A 14,504-nucleotide genomic window follows, 5' to 3' on the forward strand; every position below is an offset into this window, starting at 1 on the left:
TGAGAGGAGATTTGGCGGTGGGAGCCAAACACTTGGGAATGCTTCTATACAAGGCATATGAGTGACATTCTTCACAAATGCTATTTGGAACTCAGTTATCCCCATCTGTGGGGCACCAGTCCCTGGAATGTGGCTCTATATTGCATGTGACCACGAGTGAGTCTGAAGGCCAAAAATTCTCATTTATTTCCTCCAGGAGAGCAGGGAAACTGCCCTTATCCCTTGTTCAGGCTGAGGTTAAGACCTGTTAGGCCCAAGTGCACCCTCTTTTCCTGAGGTTGTATCTGTCTGGCTTCCCTACAGATGTGGTGGTCATTATTGGTTTGGGCAGGTGTCTTCGTTGGGATGGGGAAGGGAGAGAAAGGTCTGAGATCCATCTTTCTTGTGCTGCTGAGTGGTGGAGTAAAGACATAGAACGCTGAGAACATCACAGGAGAGTGAATGAAGTCAAAAGCAAGACTGATGCAGACAAGCCAAAATGCAGATATTCTGTCTGCAGATACCAGGAGAAACGACATCTCATTTGCTCTCAGAGTAAGAATTATTATTAGGTTTGAAAGAGACAATCCCCAAAGCGTGTCTAAAAAACAGGTGTGTTTTAGGAAACCTTCAGATGAGCACATTGATCTTCAAATGGGTAGCTGAAATGGTGGCGGAACTGGGGAGAATCTGCAATTCCTCTGCTCTTCTAAAAAGAGTCGGCTGCAAGCTCGGAGAGCGAGCGATTACTTAAACTGGAGAGAAGTTCATTTTTCTGAAGATGAATCTCTAAACAGCAGCTCCATTCAAATTCTGTGGCTACTTTGCAAACAAGGCTTGTGCTTTTATGACATTAAAAAAAAATGGACTTAATGGACTGAGTTCATTTAGACAGGGGAGATCAAATGAATGAGCGGAATTAGAATACGCGTCCATTTGGCCATCAGTCATTGTTTAAGCCACTCGACCACCCAACTTCTCTAATTAAATGGCAGCGCAGTCCCTGTATAAGGGCTGCGACGGGTAAATTAGTACTTGGTAAGTGCTTTGAAGATGAAAATCACGACATGAGTAATGAGCAAGGTTTTTTTTCTTGGGCTGGAAACGGCATCTTTTGTGTTTTCCCACTGCGCCATGAGTCACCTGGGCTGGACGCTGCAGAAAACCTCCTCTCCCGAAGGAAGAGCAAGAGAGACACAGTAATGACAGGCCTTTATTTGACGTTTACAAGGCAAATTAGGGAAGAGCCTGAATCCGTTTCACATCTGTGCAAGGAATTATAACACCATACACGTTTGCTACCTATATATGCAGGGTGTATTTTATATGAATTTATACATTAGGAAGTTGCATGAAAATTATCTTGTTTAAACATTCATGAGGAGCAAACATCCCCCAAGAGCACTGAAGACAGAAACCCAGCTTTGTCCCTCCCCAGAGCCTGGCTCCCCTCTCTCTTCTCGCATTTAAAGCTCCGCATCGAATCCCCTCCAAAACCAAGGGGATGTGGAAGTTTATCTGCTTTGAGGATGTGATCACTTTTACTGGGAGGAGCTTCAAATTGCAGATTTGGATGTGAAGTGTGGACCATTTGGCAAGGTCCAGCCCTATGGGTCTGGGGCGGATCTTGCTCCCTTGCAAGGAAGCCAAGACCCTAACTTGTTATGTGTTCCAAACTTTGCTGGGAGTTTTCACCACATTCAAACATTCTCATTTATATATGTTTTCCTTCTCCCGGATTGCTTTGACACAGTGGCAATTAGTCATGCTCGATTGTCTGGGTTGACTAATTACTGATAGTTTTGACAGGCCTCATCAAAAAGGTTGCAGAGCCCCAGTGTAAGTTAGGATCCAAGCCCCTGGCTGCAATGCTCCTCGCTGTGCCAGAGTATGGAATGCGGTGCATCATTTCAGCCCTGGCAGTGCCTCACTCTCAGCTGCACCCCCAAATTGGTCACAGCTGAGAGAACAGCATTCCTAGCAAAGCTAGTTGGGGGAGGAGTGTGGGGAAGTTCATTATAGGGCTGGCAGGGGTGGGGGAGGAGGTAGTGTGGGGTGGCAGGGGTGGGGGAAGTAGTGTGGAGATGGGGAGGAGCTTGGGTGCATCAGAGAAAAAATGCACCACTGGATAAGGTTCTGAGAAACTGGCTTAAAATGGCCAAAGGGGAGAAGAGAAAACTCTCCCCTCTGATAGATTCAGATGTAGGTGAAGTCCAAGAGATTTGGGTCATTAATGGGAAAACAGTTATGCTTATCTGCTTCCTGCCAATCTGTATCCATTGACAGAGCAAAAGTAATTATAGATACTGTAGACACACTGTGGCATTAAGTGTTTGAATTACACTGCTTCACAACACTTCCTGATATGGCCCTCCAGGCGCGGCCAGAGAGCTGGTTTGAGCCAGCAGCTAACACTGTAGGGGCATGACAATGTTGTCTGGGGAAGTTTCCCACATTTTCTTTCCCCCCCAAAACTCCAGCAACAAAAAGAAAAAAAGCCTGAGTTGATACTCATTTGGTTTCTGTTGAGTACTTAGTATGTCATTCACATAGCTGTCTTAGCAGAGGAAGCAGGCATATTTCATTTGAGGGTTTTCATAGTTTGGCTCCTCATAGGACCCAAAAGCAGGGTCGGCACTCTAGAATCAATTCAGTGGAGGGAAAATAAACCTTTGGAATATATTTTACCTTCCCTGAGCACGTCGCAGGCATTAGCAATAATGGGAACCCTGTCTGCGCATGGAGAGGAAGCATCTACAGCTCAGGCCCCCGCCTATCTTCGCCCTGGGCTGTGCGGTCCCATGACCTTCACAGTGGGTGGGATGATTCTGGATTCATCATCTCCTAACTTTATGCTGCTATGCACAGGACACACACACACGCACACACACACACAGTGTTCTTTCCTTATGGATGGAGACAGAAGCTGCTGAAACATGGCCCACACTGATGAGATTGAGCCTTTCGGGGGTAAATGTGAACTGACTCTCTTTGCCCTTGGTGGTGGCTGTGCCATCTTTGCTAGGCTAAAGCTGCCCAGTTTGCTAGTCTTCTCCAACTTCAGGGAGATGAGAGAGCCAAAGGGGGAGGCTTAGGACCTTTTTCCACTTCTTTTAGTTCACTCTGTGCGGCCAACAGAACAACTTGTCAAATAAGCACAGATGCATCAGGAAACCATTAAGCCAACCCATTAAAAGGGCACTGGATTCGCTATTCAAAGTGGCTCGCCTGCTGTTTCTATGTATATGTGTGCTCTGATGCATTTCAGTTTCTTAATTTTAAGACAAGGATGAGTGAGGTACTACAGTAGAGATAGTAAAGCACAACCTTCCGCTCCTCTCAGGCTAAGTCACTGAGGAGACGGCATCTTCACTGGCTGATTTGTCTACCTTCGCTGTTGTATTTCTTTTTTAACAGAAACTCCAGATAAATAGTGCCAGCTTTTACTAAGAGCATCTTGAATGGCTCTTTTGTATTTCTTACCTATCCCTCCCAGAGGTCTCATTACACTCGGAGACCCAGCCCAGGACCGCCTAGCAAGTCATGTGCAAACCTCCCTCCTCTAGGTCAGGATAGGGGAGATGCCCAGGGTCTTTCCCTGCTCTGAGTCTTCAAGAGCTCCACTGGTGTGGGCTTCAGCGGGAATTGTATTGAGGCAATTGAAAATCACACGGGCCATCTGGAAAGTCATCTTGAAGGCAACTTTGCGATGTCAGCAGTTTGTTTCAGTTCTGGATTTAGCTGTTCTAAAGGTTGACGTGGTCAAGAGGAGTTGTCATGATGTCAGCCACTAAGAAGTGGAGCTGACCAGAGTGCTGAACCCAGTCTCTATTTACCAAAGTCCTCAGACCTTGCTGGCTGCACAGCTGATACACACATCACCCCCACCCCCCCCCCCAACCCCCACCAGTCAGCTATAGTACCCCCAGGACAGAGGCAGATAAGAGTGTGCAGAGCAAAAGCTCCACACTTATGGCAACATGCATGTAAACAGCTGGTGGAATTGGGGAGTACATTGCATGTGATAGTTCCCAGCTCTATTCGAGATATATTTGGCTTAGGAGAGCTCAAAAATTCTTTAGAGGGAGTTCACTGCCAATCAAATAAATATTAATAGTGTGGGTCTTGGAGCAAAGAAGATAGTTCTTCAGTATCTAATATGTGTCTGCAAAGGAAACAGTTCCTCAGTGTTACAAGGCTTGGAGCATGGGGTTTGAGGAGCCTTTTGAAATCAGGAAACACCAGTACCAGTTGGGAAAAGAACTCTATTTACAGTTTAAACCAAACTATCTGAGCTTCCCTGGTGCCTAACTAAACACCTTCTCCCTCCAATTTCTCCCCTTAACAATTTGTTTCTCTCAGGTTTTATCAATCTGGCTCTTTTTTTGTTGTTGTGCAGTGTATTAATGATTCTCAAAATCTTCCAGTTTACCCAGAACTGAAACACTTGTGCCAGAGCCATACCCCACATCAATTCACCAGTGCTCATCTCCCCTCTACCCACTCCAAAAACAAAGCCAAGGAGTGGTGCCTGTTGGAAAATCTTCCCTTATTCTGGGGAAGCAGGGGTGCTCCCGTCCCCCACTTCTCTACATTTTCTCCAGGAGTCAGTCTGCACAATTCATCTTTAGCCTGAGGTTCAACTTCCCCATTAACATAGACACAACACTTCACTGAAGCTGAAGTATAAGAAATTTTCTGCTTGATGTGTTTTATGTCCCATTATTATTTTCCCCGTACATCACATGGCTCTCTGAGAGGCACAGGAAAATATGTCTGGTGCAAGGCTTTGGGGAGGGTCCCCCACCACTTAAGAAGGGGAAGGAGGGAGAAATGGACTCATAAAGGAATTCATCCGAAGCTTCTCTCTCTGCCTTCCCAGGAGGTCGGGACTCCTAAGAGTTTTCTCCTGCTCTGGAAACTTCCTTTGCATCCACAAACTCCCTTGGATGGCTGTTTCCCTTTTGTCTGGGTCTCCGTGGTGCAGCTACAGGTCTGCCCTCTCACCATGGCTGGGGCAGGACTGATAGGTTTCTCCTCTCTAGCCTGTCTGCTGGTCATTATTTATGGGATCAAACTAGAGGCAGGGAAAACATTGATTAGCTCAAAATGTGGGTGAGTCAAATCAACTACCCCACTCCCCCCAAAAATATCACGATCACAATGATTTAGTTCTTTTTTCCATCAGGTGGGAGGAGTCAGAATTGCACACTTGCACATGCAGACTATTCACAGCAATAAAGAAAAATGCATTAAGTATATATACAGACTTCCAAGCGGGAGAATTTCAAGGGGGAAGAAACCAACGATAGGGGAAGACTGCCTCCATGGTAACAGTGGCGACAGGTAGTTTCCCCAGAAGTCTCTTTTTGGTCACATCTCTTAGAGTTAGAGGGCACCCCCAAACTCCCATAATCTGGTCACAAATAAAAAGCATTTCCATGGAGAGGTGGAAGTAAAGCTCTCAGCCTTCTGGGTTCCCGACAGTTGCAGGTACACTGTAGCCCCCAGTGCAAATATTCCTAAAGTTCCCTAGTTGAACCCTAGAGGATTCTGGAGCAACTCTAGAATAGAATTCAGAGTTCATGCCAAGAGCTGGGCTCCTCAGCAGTGGACTTGCCCTGGTTCCCTGGACATAGTGGGAGCAGCCACCAAAGCAGGTCAAACACCCACGGGAGAAGTGGGCACCAGCGAAGGAAACCATCAGGCACCTTCTCAGTGTTCATTGTCAACACTTCTAGAAACAGCTGCCAGTGGCCCAACCAAAGGCCCCCAAAGACGAGGTGGCGAGATGAGGGAGCGAGATGAACAAGCAATGTGAACAGTGTCCCTTAATGAGGAGGCAGTGGGGGGTGGCACTGGTGACCTAACTGGAGGCCAGCAGACTTGGCTCACGTTCCCTAAGCTCTGTTTGGCTGAGGTTATGTGAGCCTCTTTCAGAACCACCTCCTCTTGCAAGCCCAATCCCACTAATAAGCCACTGACCTTGAGTGCAAGTCTGGGGCTGATTTGCTGCTCTGTCTTGGGGAACCCCAGGGACCTAGTGGCTTAACGGGAAGAAATCCTCCTCGTTTTAGCAACATTTTTTCTCTCCTGCCATAGTGATCAAATTAGTAGGCTGTTTCTCCACAGAGGAAATGTAGCCACGGGTCCCAGGAGGCACTGCCCATTGCCTGCCTGATGGGTTTGGGAAGGGAAAGCAGGAATGGGTGTGTGCGTGCGTCCCTCCCTTCCCCAGCCCCGGCAGGGTCTCTCCCACCCGGGGTGGCCACCCAGCCAGCAGTGAGACCACAGGAAGGGTAGGGGCTGGGGGGCTTAGCTGCAGGAGGCCTGGCAGGTGGCTGCATACACACTGCTGCCCACCGTGCCCCCGCTGGTCAGGCTACTGGTGGGACACTTGAGGGGCTTCATGCTGCTGTCCCTCTGGATGTGCAAGTGCTTGAGCCGCCAGCGCTCCCAGCTCCTCCGAAACTCCATCTGGACCTTCCGTGGGAAAAGGAGGGAAACAAAAGCCATCATGCAAACCAACTGCCCACAAAATGGACCCATTATTACATTAGCAGGGAAGGGAAAAAAATCCACTGCATTATATTAAGAGACACAAGTCAAGGCCTTCAGGCACCTAAATTAATATCCCAATAAAATTGTTTATTGTTGTCTCCTATTTTCCGCCTTTCCTCAAGAGAGAGATGAGCTTGATGATCTAATTGGTCTCCTCCATCTCTAAACTCTGTGACTCAGCTCAGTACCTTTCACAATCCATCACAGTCTTATTCAGAGGAAGATAACAAGAGCGAGAGAAATGTGGGAGACGGGAAGGAGAAGACGAGGAGGGGGAGAATCGGACTTCAGCGCACAGCGGAGCCGAGACGGCCCAAGCCAGCCTGCCAGGATGTGCCTGGTCTCCTGGGCAGCGTCACGGGGCCCAGGCTTGGGTGCAGGAGGGGGCAGAGCAGACACGACCTGTGACCACCCTGCGGTGTGCCAGCTCGCTGCCTGGCTGAGCAGTTATGGCGAGTGTGCTGACAGGTGGGATGGGGACACCCCAGGCTGATGCGGCCTCTGCTTGTGAAGCAATCTTGTCTCACAGTCCTTCACTGGGGAGGGAGGGGGAAGGATGGTGAACCGAGGCACATGTGTGGGAAGCCACCTCAGGGAACGAAGCAGTTTCGTGGACACCAGCAGGGAATGGGACGGGACTGGGGCTTCTAAAAGTGTTGACACATGGTGCCCTTTCTGCCTCCATCAGCACTTTTCCTGGGCCTCTGTTATGCCCCCATAATGACAACTGTCATTAAAAGCCACAATTTAGTGGTGCCTGGGTGGCTCAATCAGTTAAGCATCCAACTCTTGGTTTCAGCTCAGGTCACGATCTCATAGTTTGGTTGGTGAATAAGAGCCCCAGTGGGGCTCCACATGGAGCCTGCTTGGGATTCTCTCTCTCTCTCTCTCTCTCTCTCTCTCTCTCTCTCTCTCTCTCTCTCTCTCTTTGCCCCTTCCCTGCTTGCACTCCCTCTCTCTCTCAAAATAAACTTAAAAAAAAAAAAAAAGCGCCACTTACTACATGCCCAACACTTTCCACTGATTATTTTCGTTAACTTTCTCAGCCACCCTGTGAAGTAGCTTCCATTATTATTGCCTGCTTCAAGGTGAAGAAACTGAGGTGCAGAGCATTTAAGTATTTCCCTCGGTCTCAGCCAGGTCCACACCTAGGTCTGGGCTGACCTCCAGGTTGGTCTCCTAAGCACTGGCCCCCTGGCTTCCACGACTCTTTAGGTCGTGCTGGTCCCTGGCGTGTCTCCTCCCCCAACTCAGCTGGGAGCACCGTGAGGGCCAGGGCCACCCCTTCCTCACCTGGGTTCTCTGGACCCTAGTACAGTGCCCAGCATACAGCAGGTCCTCCGTGCGTGCTTTGTAAATGCGCTGAAGGAAAGAGCGAGTGAATAACTGAGCATCTGACATGCAGCTCCTTCGGCTACCGAGGTATTACAGTGAAACACTAGGGGCGAGGACATGAATCCCAGACACCCCTCCCAGTGCTGAGTGCGGTGCACTTCCTCACACATGAAGTTTACCCTCACCCCTGCCTCTGAGGTCCTCTCTGGCCAGGCTCCAGGTTCTGGAATCTGGGATGAATGGGTTCAGCTCGTTCACTTCTGTTTACACTGGTGGGGAGAGGTAAAGTGACTGCCCCGCGTCACACAACTGGGTAGTGGCAGATCTGGGGCCAGTATTCTGGCTCCTGAGTCAGAGCCATGGCGAGAGGACACAAACCATGGCAAAACCACTCCTCAGCCTCCCCTCCCCTATGCCTACTCTCCTGCAAGCTGACCGAGGACTGATGTCCAGGCCATCTTTTCTCTTTGGGTCACAAGTACCTGGCATTGCCATGGCGACCCGGGGTCTGGAGAACAGCTTTTGTGGACAGAGGTCTCAGCCCAGGAGCCAGGGGGTGTTTTTATGGCCCAGTGATGGTGATGTGTCTGTTCTTGTGCCTGGAGGAACCAGGGCATGAGGTGTCTCTGAGGAACTGTGCAGTGCCCTTAAACAAGGCAAGTGTCCGAGCAGGTGTCCCGGATCCCACAGCATAAGCCCGGGAGAGCCCGAGGGGACAGGCCAGCTGGGGATCTGGTGATTCAGGGGTTGTTGGTTGCCAAGGGGCTGAGTGGGATGTGTGCACTCCCCCTGGGCCAACCTGGGGGCAGACAAAGTGGGGAGGTGACGGGTGACAGGCTTTGAGGAATGGAGTCAGGGGGAGACTCGGCTAGGGTCTGGAAGACTCTCCATAGAAGTGGTGGGGAAGCCTCACAGGTGCGTGTGTTGGGGGCAAGCATGTGCTGCCAGCATGGCTTTGGGGAAGAGGAGGGAGAAGTGGGAAATGGGAACCTCGGGGGACCGAGAAGATGAGAAGGGGCAGAGAAGAGCCTCACTCTCTCCAGTGTGCATAGGGACACCTGTCACCCTGTCCCTGTCCTTGGGACATAAGGCAGCAGAACATAGGCCCAGGGAGCGCATCACCCCCCTGGCTGAGAACCATTCCTGAAGGGAATGCCACCTGTGTTCCTCATATCTCAACATTTTCTTCAGTTTTTTAGGAAGTTCTTTGTAAGGGCTCAGATGCGGGGGAGAACCAGGGCTGGAACATCCTACTGTCCCCCACCCTCTCCCCCACCATGGATCAAGGGCCTGTAGGACAAAGGCCCCCATGAGTGTCCTCTACAACAGCCTCCTCTCTTTCCGTGGCCCACCCACCCCACAGGGAGCCTAGCCAGCCCTCTGAGACTGGCCCAGAGGAACAGCCAGAAGGCATTAATGGGCCATGCTGAGCCTGGCTCTACCTCCCCTTCCCAGTCCCTGCGTTAGTGGAGACATCTCCCAGCCCCCAGCTCTCCCATCTTCTAGCTGTGGAACTGGGCTATTCGTTTCATTTTGCCAAGTCTTACTTTTCTCATCTGTAAAATGAGGATAACACTTGCTACACAGGACTGGCTTTAATAAAACATGCGGGCACCTTACACAAAGTAAACATTCAGGAAGTGTTTCCCTCCCTTTTGGAGCACCACATGCTCTAAGCATCATGACCGCCATTTTGCAGAAGAGGAAACAGGTTTCAAAACTTGCCCAAAGTCACACAGCTCACTAAGCAATGGGGCCTGGATGGGAGCAGAGACCTGACTCCAAAGCCCATGTCCCGCATCTTTCCTGCTCTTTGAGTCATCTCACAGCATCCTGAAATACCAAGGTCCCCTCCACAGCCACCCTGTGCCCTCCACACTCACAGTACAAGTAAATTAATGCATTAATGCAGACTCTTAAGCCCTCTGAACTCTGGGACACCAGACTCTGTGACAGAAGCCACACAAGGAGAGCCAGGGTCTTTGAGGAGCAGGGTTCATGGGTCATCTGAGCCCAAGGCTCACTGATAGAAACCCTCACCTGGGCCTGAATGGAGTCAACAGAGCCCTCAGTTTGTCCCCCAGACTCTGAGGTGGGGGGTTTCCTACCCCCTCTTCCCTGCTGGGGTTAATCTTCTTGTGAATACTTCCCCTATGGTGCCACGTCCAGTACTATAATTTGTTCCCCCTCTGGAAGGAATGGGGTGCAGTGCTGTGGCATTTGTGATACCCAGTGATGATGGGGATTGCTCCTACTCTGCTCCAGCACAAAGCTGGGTGCCTGAGCAGAAGGGGCCTTCCCCAGCACCACAGGCACAGACATCCCGCCTAGGAGCTGACTATCTTGGACAGGGGAGGGCTATGGTCCAGCAGGGTCTGCAGGAGAGGACGTGGGACTCAGCAACAGCCCGCTTCTTCTACCCCTACAGCCTGAAAGCCACAGGAAGAACACACCCCTTGGCCATTGGCGGGCTGGGGCTCTCACCTGCACACACAGGGTGGGCGCTTTCCTCTTTCTATTAGGATGCATTTGAATCCCATCTCTGCCACCACTTCTAGACCAAACCTGGGGCATGTTTCCTACTCTCTCTGATCTTCAATGATATCATTGTGAAAAATGGGAATATTAAAACCATAGGGATTAGCAGAGATTTTTTTCTTGGGGGTGGGGTGGGGAGGGAGGAAGCAGTGACGATTAAATAAGATAATGAGTATTAAAGCCCCAAGGATGTGACTTGGGCATGTCTGCTGTTGAATCAACTTGTAACAATCACCATTGCCTGTTCATTCAGGACCCCCTTAACACAAGGCTGGGTCTTCCCCAAGTTCACATCCATTAGGGTATGCCTGCCCACGTGTGTGTGTGTGTGTGTGTGTGTGTGTGTGTGTGTGTGTGTGTGAGAGAGAGAGAGAGAGAGAGACAGAGAGAGAGAGACAGAGAGAGAGAGACAGAGAGACAGAGAGAGAGAGGAGATATCCATGCATAGAAAACAATACATGGACAAGATGCCTTCTCAGCTCTAGCGCCCAGTGGGATGGATAGGGGGTTTCCGCTGAAAAGATTGATGGGAGCCACGACTGACAACTCTAGAACAGCCAACAGTAGCAGCCCACAAGGGTCCCCACATCCCTTCTCAGGCCTTACCTCATTGTTGACAAAGCAGTACAAGATGGCCACCATCAGCCCCTGGAAACAAGAGTCATATCAGCAGAGAGGAAGCAGGAGGGAGGCACCCTGTAGGTAGACCCCGAAGCTCCTTGGGGCCCCAGCCCCAATATCCACCTCCTCAGACTGGGCATAGCCAAAGCTGGAGTGGTGGGTTCCTTCTCCTTTCCTTGCTGGAGGAACAAGAAGCCTCCTTGCTCAGATACTGAGAGGCTCTTCAACTACCCTCTCCTTGAGGAAGTCTGACCCGAGAAAGTACACCACCTCTGATCGTGGGCCATTTTCCCCTGCCATGGCTCCATCTGTTCATTCAGCAGACCCAGCATTCCCAAACTGTGATCTACATGCGTGTGCACATATGTGTAAGGGCACATGCATGGGCTTACATGCTTGTGGCCCTCCCACAAGCCTCCTGAGGGGCTGAGGCCAGGTTCTCATATATCTATGCCCCCCAGTGACACTCATACACCCTCAGCATCATCTGATACTAGTGGGGAGGTTGAGTTCCTGACTTTGGAAACTACATAACCTGGAAAATCTTATTTCAGCATCTCTGAGTATCAGTTTCCTCCTTGGTAAAATTGGATGATCCTGCCCACCTCCTGGGATGCTATGAGGATTAAATGCACGATGTGTGCAAAGCCCCTGGTGCCCAGTAACAAACAGCCTGGTAGATGGCAGTTGTGATGCCAGGCTGGATGCCCACAGTTACATCTGGGAAGGCTTCTTGTCCCATGTGCTTATAGAGAAGACTGGCCTGGGTGCTGGACACCGATTTAGCCCTGGCTCTACTCCACCCATAGCCCTCTGGGCATGGCCCACTTTCCCCCTAGGCCGCAGGGTGCCCATCTGCATGGTGCAGGCTGGTCTCTGCCCCACTCCCACTCTGACACTTGGCAAGTGAGGACCCCCAGCCATGAGGTCACCTGGAAGGAGGTGAAGGAGAGCTCTGTGAACAGCTTGATGAAGCGCAGCGTCCCCCGTGCATGTTCATCCATCACAAAGGCAAAGACGACCTCGTGGGTTCCCAGCAGGGGGATGAGCGTCAGTGTGGACTTGGCAAGTCTGGGGGTGGGGTGAAGACATCATTCTGGAACTCTCCCATGGATGTGTATCCCCTTTCTGTGCCCCAAACCCACACCTGAGTGACAGACATTCTCCCACCCAAAATATGCTGGGATGGGCTGCCTGGTGGGAAGTACACCCAGGTCAAGACACCCAGAAGCCCAGGAGATGCCCAGGTCCAGGGCTAAGGGCAAGGCTTGGGGTCCTGGGCTGGGCCAGGTGGGAGAAGAAGGTCACACAATGTTCCAAGCTCCGAGCCCCAGGATCTCTATTCTGGAAGCAAGGGTGAAGGGCGCCCATGAAAGCCAGCTCAGGTATATCACCTGCACTTGATGTCCGTCTTGCACATGAGATTGGCTTTCAGTTTGGACACCACAATGCAGATGACCCGGACAAAGATGAGGAAGTTCACCTGCAGGGCAGATGGGAGGGAGTGGCTGGAGGCCCCTTCAAAACACCGCCCTGTTTCCAGGCCTTCCCCCAGCAACACCTGTCCAGCCAGAACTGCCACTCCCATCCCCACACCATCACTCACCCCAATGGCAAAGAGAATGGGCAGCCGGATAATGAGCCAGTAATTCATGTTTGAGTTTCTGGTCCAGCAGCTGGAGAGGAAGAGAAATACACAAGTACCCAGTTGGACACACAGAGCCCCCAGCTCACAGTGCAGGTACAGGGGCACACAAGCACATGTGGCCATGCAAAGTGACCCTCACAGAGCCACATAAATGCTGCCACAAGGAGCTACCCAGTCCCATAGACTCATGCAGAGTCCTTCAAGCCACAAACACACACACACACACACACACACACACACACACACACACACACACTCCTAAATACATGGTCACACAGAGAGATACACACAGCCCTTTGTGAACCAACAGTCATGATGCCTAGCATCATACACAAAATAGCAGGAACATTTCACAGTTATTATAGAAAAGTCATTGCATACCCCATGGACCCAGCACCATTTGTTATCACCCAGTCCCAGGAAGGGATAAGGAAGGGGTACTAAGGAACTAAATTCATAAATTAAGCTCCTGATCCCTCGGTTTATCCTCCCAACAGGTGGTAGCCACGTACCCCAGGGGCCAGGGAATCCCAGGGGGTTTGAGGATGGGGACCTCAGCACACCCATGCCCAGGAGCAGGACACTCACCCTTCATCCTCATAGAGGTACTTGACAATGCCCCAAGGGATAACAAACAGCAGGGGGACACCTAGAAGAGAGAGGGGAAGAGAGAGGGGAGAGGGCTGGCAGGCCTGACCCACCACCATGCACACCCAGAGGCCTCTATTTACCCAGGCCTCTCCCGCCTCCAGCCCTTTCCCTCACCTGACTCCAAAACCACTTTCTAGCAGGTTTGGAACTTGGATGGTCTGGGAGCCTGGGGGAGTGGAGGCGGCAGGAACACCTCCGTGCCCCCACCCCCCATCCCTGCCCAACTCCCTGGAGTCTTCCTCAGAGAGAGGATCGCACCACACTGTGGCTATATCTGAGATAAGATGAGATCGGGCACGTTCAGGGTGGTATGTCCGTAGACACTGTGGCTGTATCTGTCCTAACCAGTCCCCCCCATCCCAGGCACACTGTGAGAGCTTGCCCCCAAGTCCAGGCTGAGACATGAGGATGCAGACACCAGAGTAACAGAGGACAAGGCCATGGAGTGGGAAGAACATTCTAGATGAGGTGGAGCAGGCCAACCCACTGATGCCCTTCTCCTCCTGCTGCTGCCCACGTGCCCATCTCAGTCAACTCCTTCAAGCTCCAGAAGCCCCTCCAGCTACCTGTTCTCTACCCGCATGCACTACAAGTGGCTGGGCAGAAGCCTGGAGTAGAGACAGGGGCCCCGTCCTTGATGCCAACAGCCCAACTAATGGCACAGTGGCCCACGGTAACAACAGCTCCAATGTAACACTTTCCACTTGGCTGAGACTCAAGTGGTGTGGCAGACAGCCTCTAGGAAGGTCCCCAGCGACCCTCCACCATACAGGCTGTGCTGTATCGGGATTGGTCTGTGTGACCAAGAATGTACTCAGAAGCGATGGCAGGTCACTTCTGAGATCAGGTTATAAAAGACTGTTAAAAGGTTAAAAAAGGCTTGTCTTGGGCTCTCTCTCAGTCTGATCACTTGCTCTGGGGGACACCGGTGGCCATGTCATGAGGGCACTCAGCCAACCAGTGGAGGCCCCTGTGGCAAGGAATGGAGGCCCCCAGCCCACAGGTAGCAAGGACCTACACTTCTTGCCAACAACCTTGTGAGTTTGCAAGGGATTCTCCGACTCCACTGAAGACTTGCTGTGACAGCAGCCCCAGCCAACAGCGTGTCTGCATCTCTGTTAGAGACCTTGAGCCAGAGGCATGCAGCTAAGTTAAACCAGATTCCTGCCCA

The 14,504-nt window shown here is 51.2% G+C and overlaps 1 protein-coding gene across 1 annotated transcript in view; it reads right to left on the bottom strand.

Annotated features, from left to right (window-relative positions):
- Positions 1-4,659: 4,659 nt before the first annotated feature.
- GLP1R (glucagon like peptide 1 receptor) overlaps positions 4,660-14,504 on the bottom strand; it is a 35,020-nt gene continuing 25,175 nt past the window's right edge. Inside the window, exons 8-13 of the mRNA XM_053905058.1 lie at positions 13,271-13,331; positions 12,641-12,710; positions 12,429-12,517; positions 11,967-12,105; positions 11,020-11,061; positions 4,660-6,462 (exon numbers count right to left, since the gene is read on the bottom strand). Coding sequence (XP_053761033.1) covers positions 6,295-6,462; positions 11,020-11,061; positions 11,967-12,105; positions 12,429-12,517; positions 12,641-12,710; positions 13,271-13,331 — 569 coding nt within the window. The 3' untranslated portion in view covers positions 4,660-6,294. The remainder of the gene's footprint in view (positions 6,463-11,019; positions 11,062-11,966; positions 12,106-12,428; positions 12,518-12,640; positions 12,711-13,270; positions 13,332-14,504) is intronic.

The sequence above is a fragment of the Panthera pardus genome, unplaced genomic scaffold (genome assembly GCF_024362965.1).
Source record: "Panthera pardus isolate Hobbes unplaced genomic scaffold, ASM2436296v1 HiC_scaffold_17, whole genome shotgun sequence".
NCBI classification, from domain to species: Eukaryota; Metazoa; Chordata; class Mammalia; order Carnivora; family Felidae; genus Panthera; species Panthera pardus.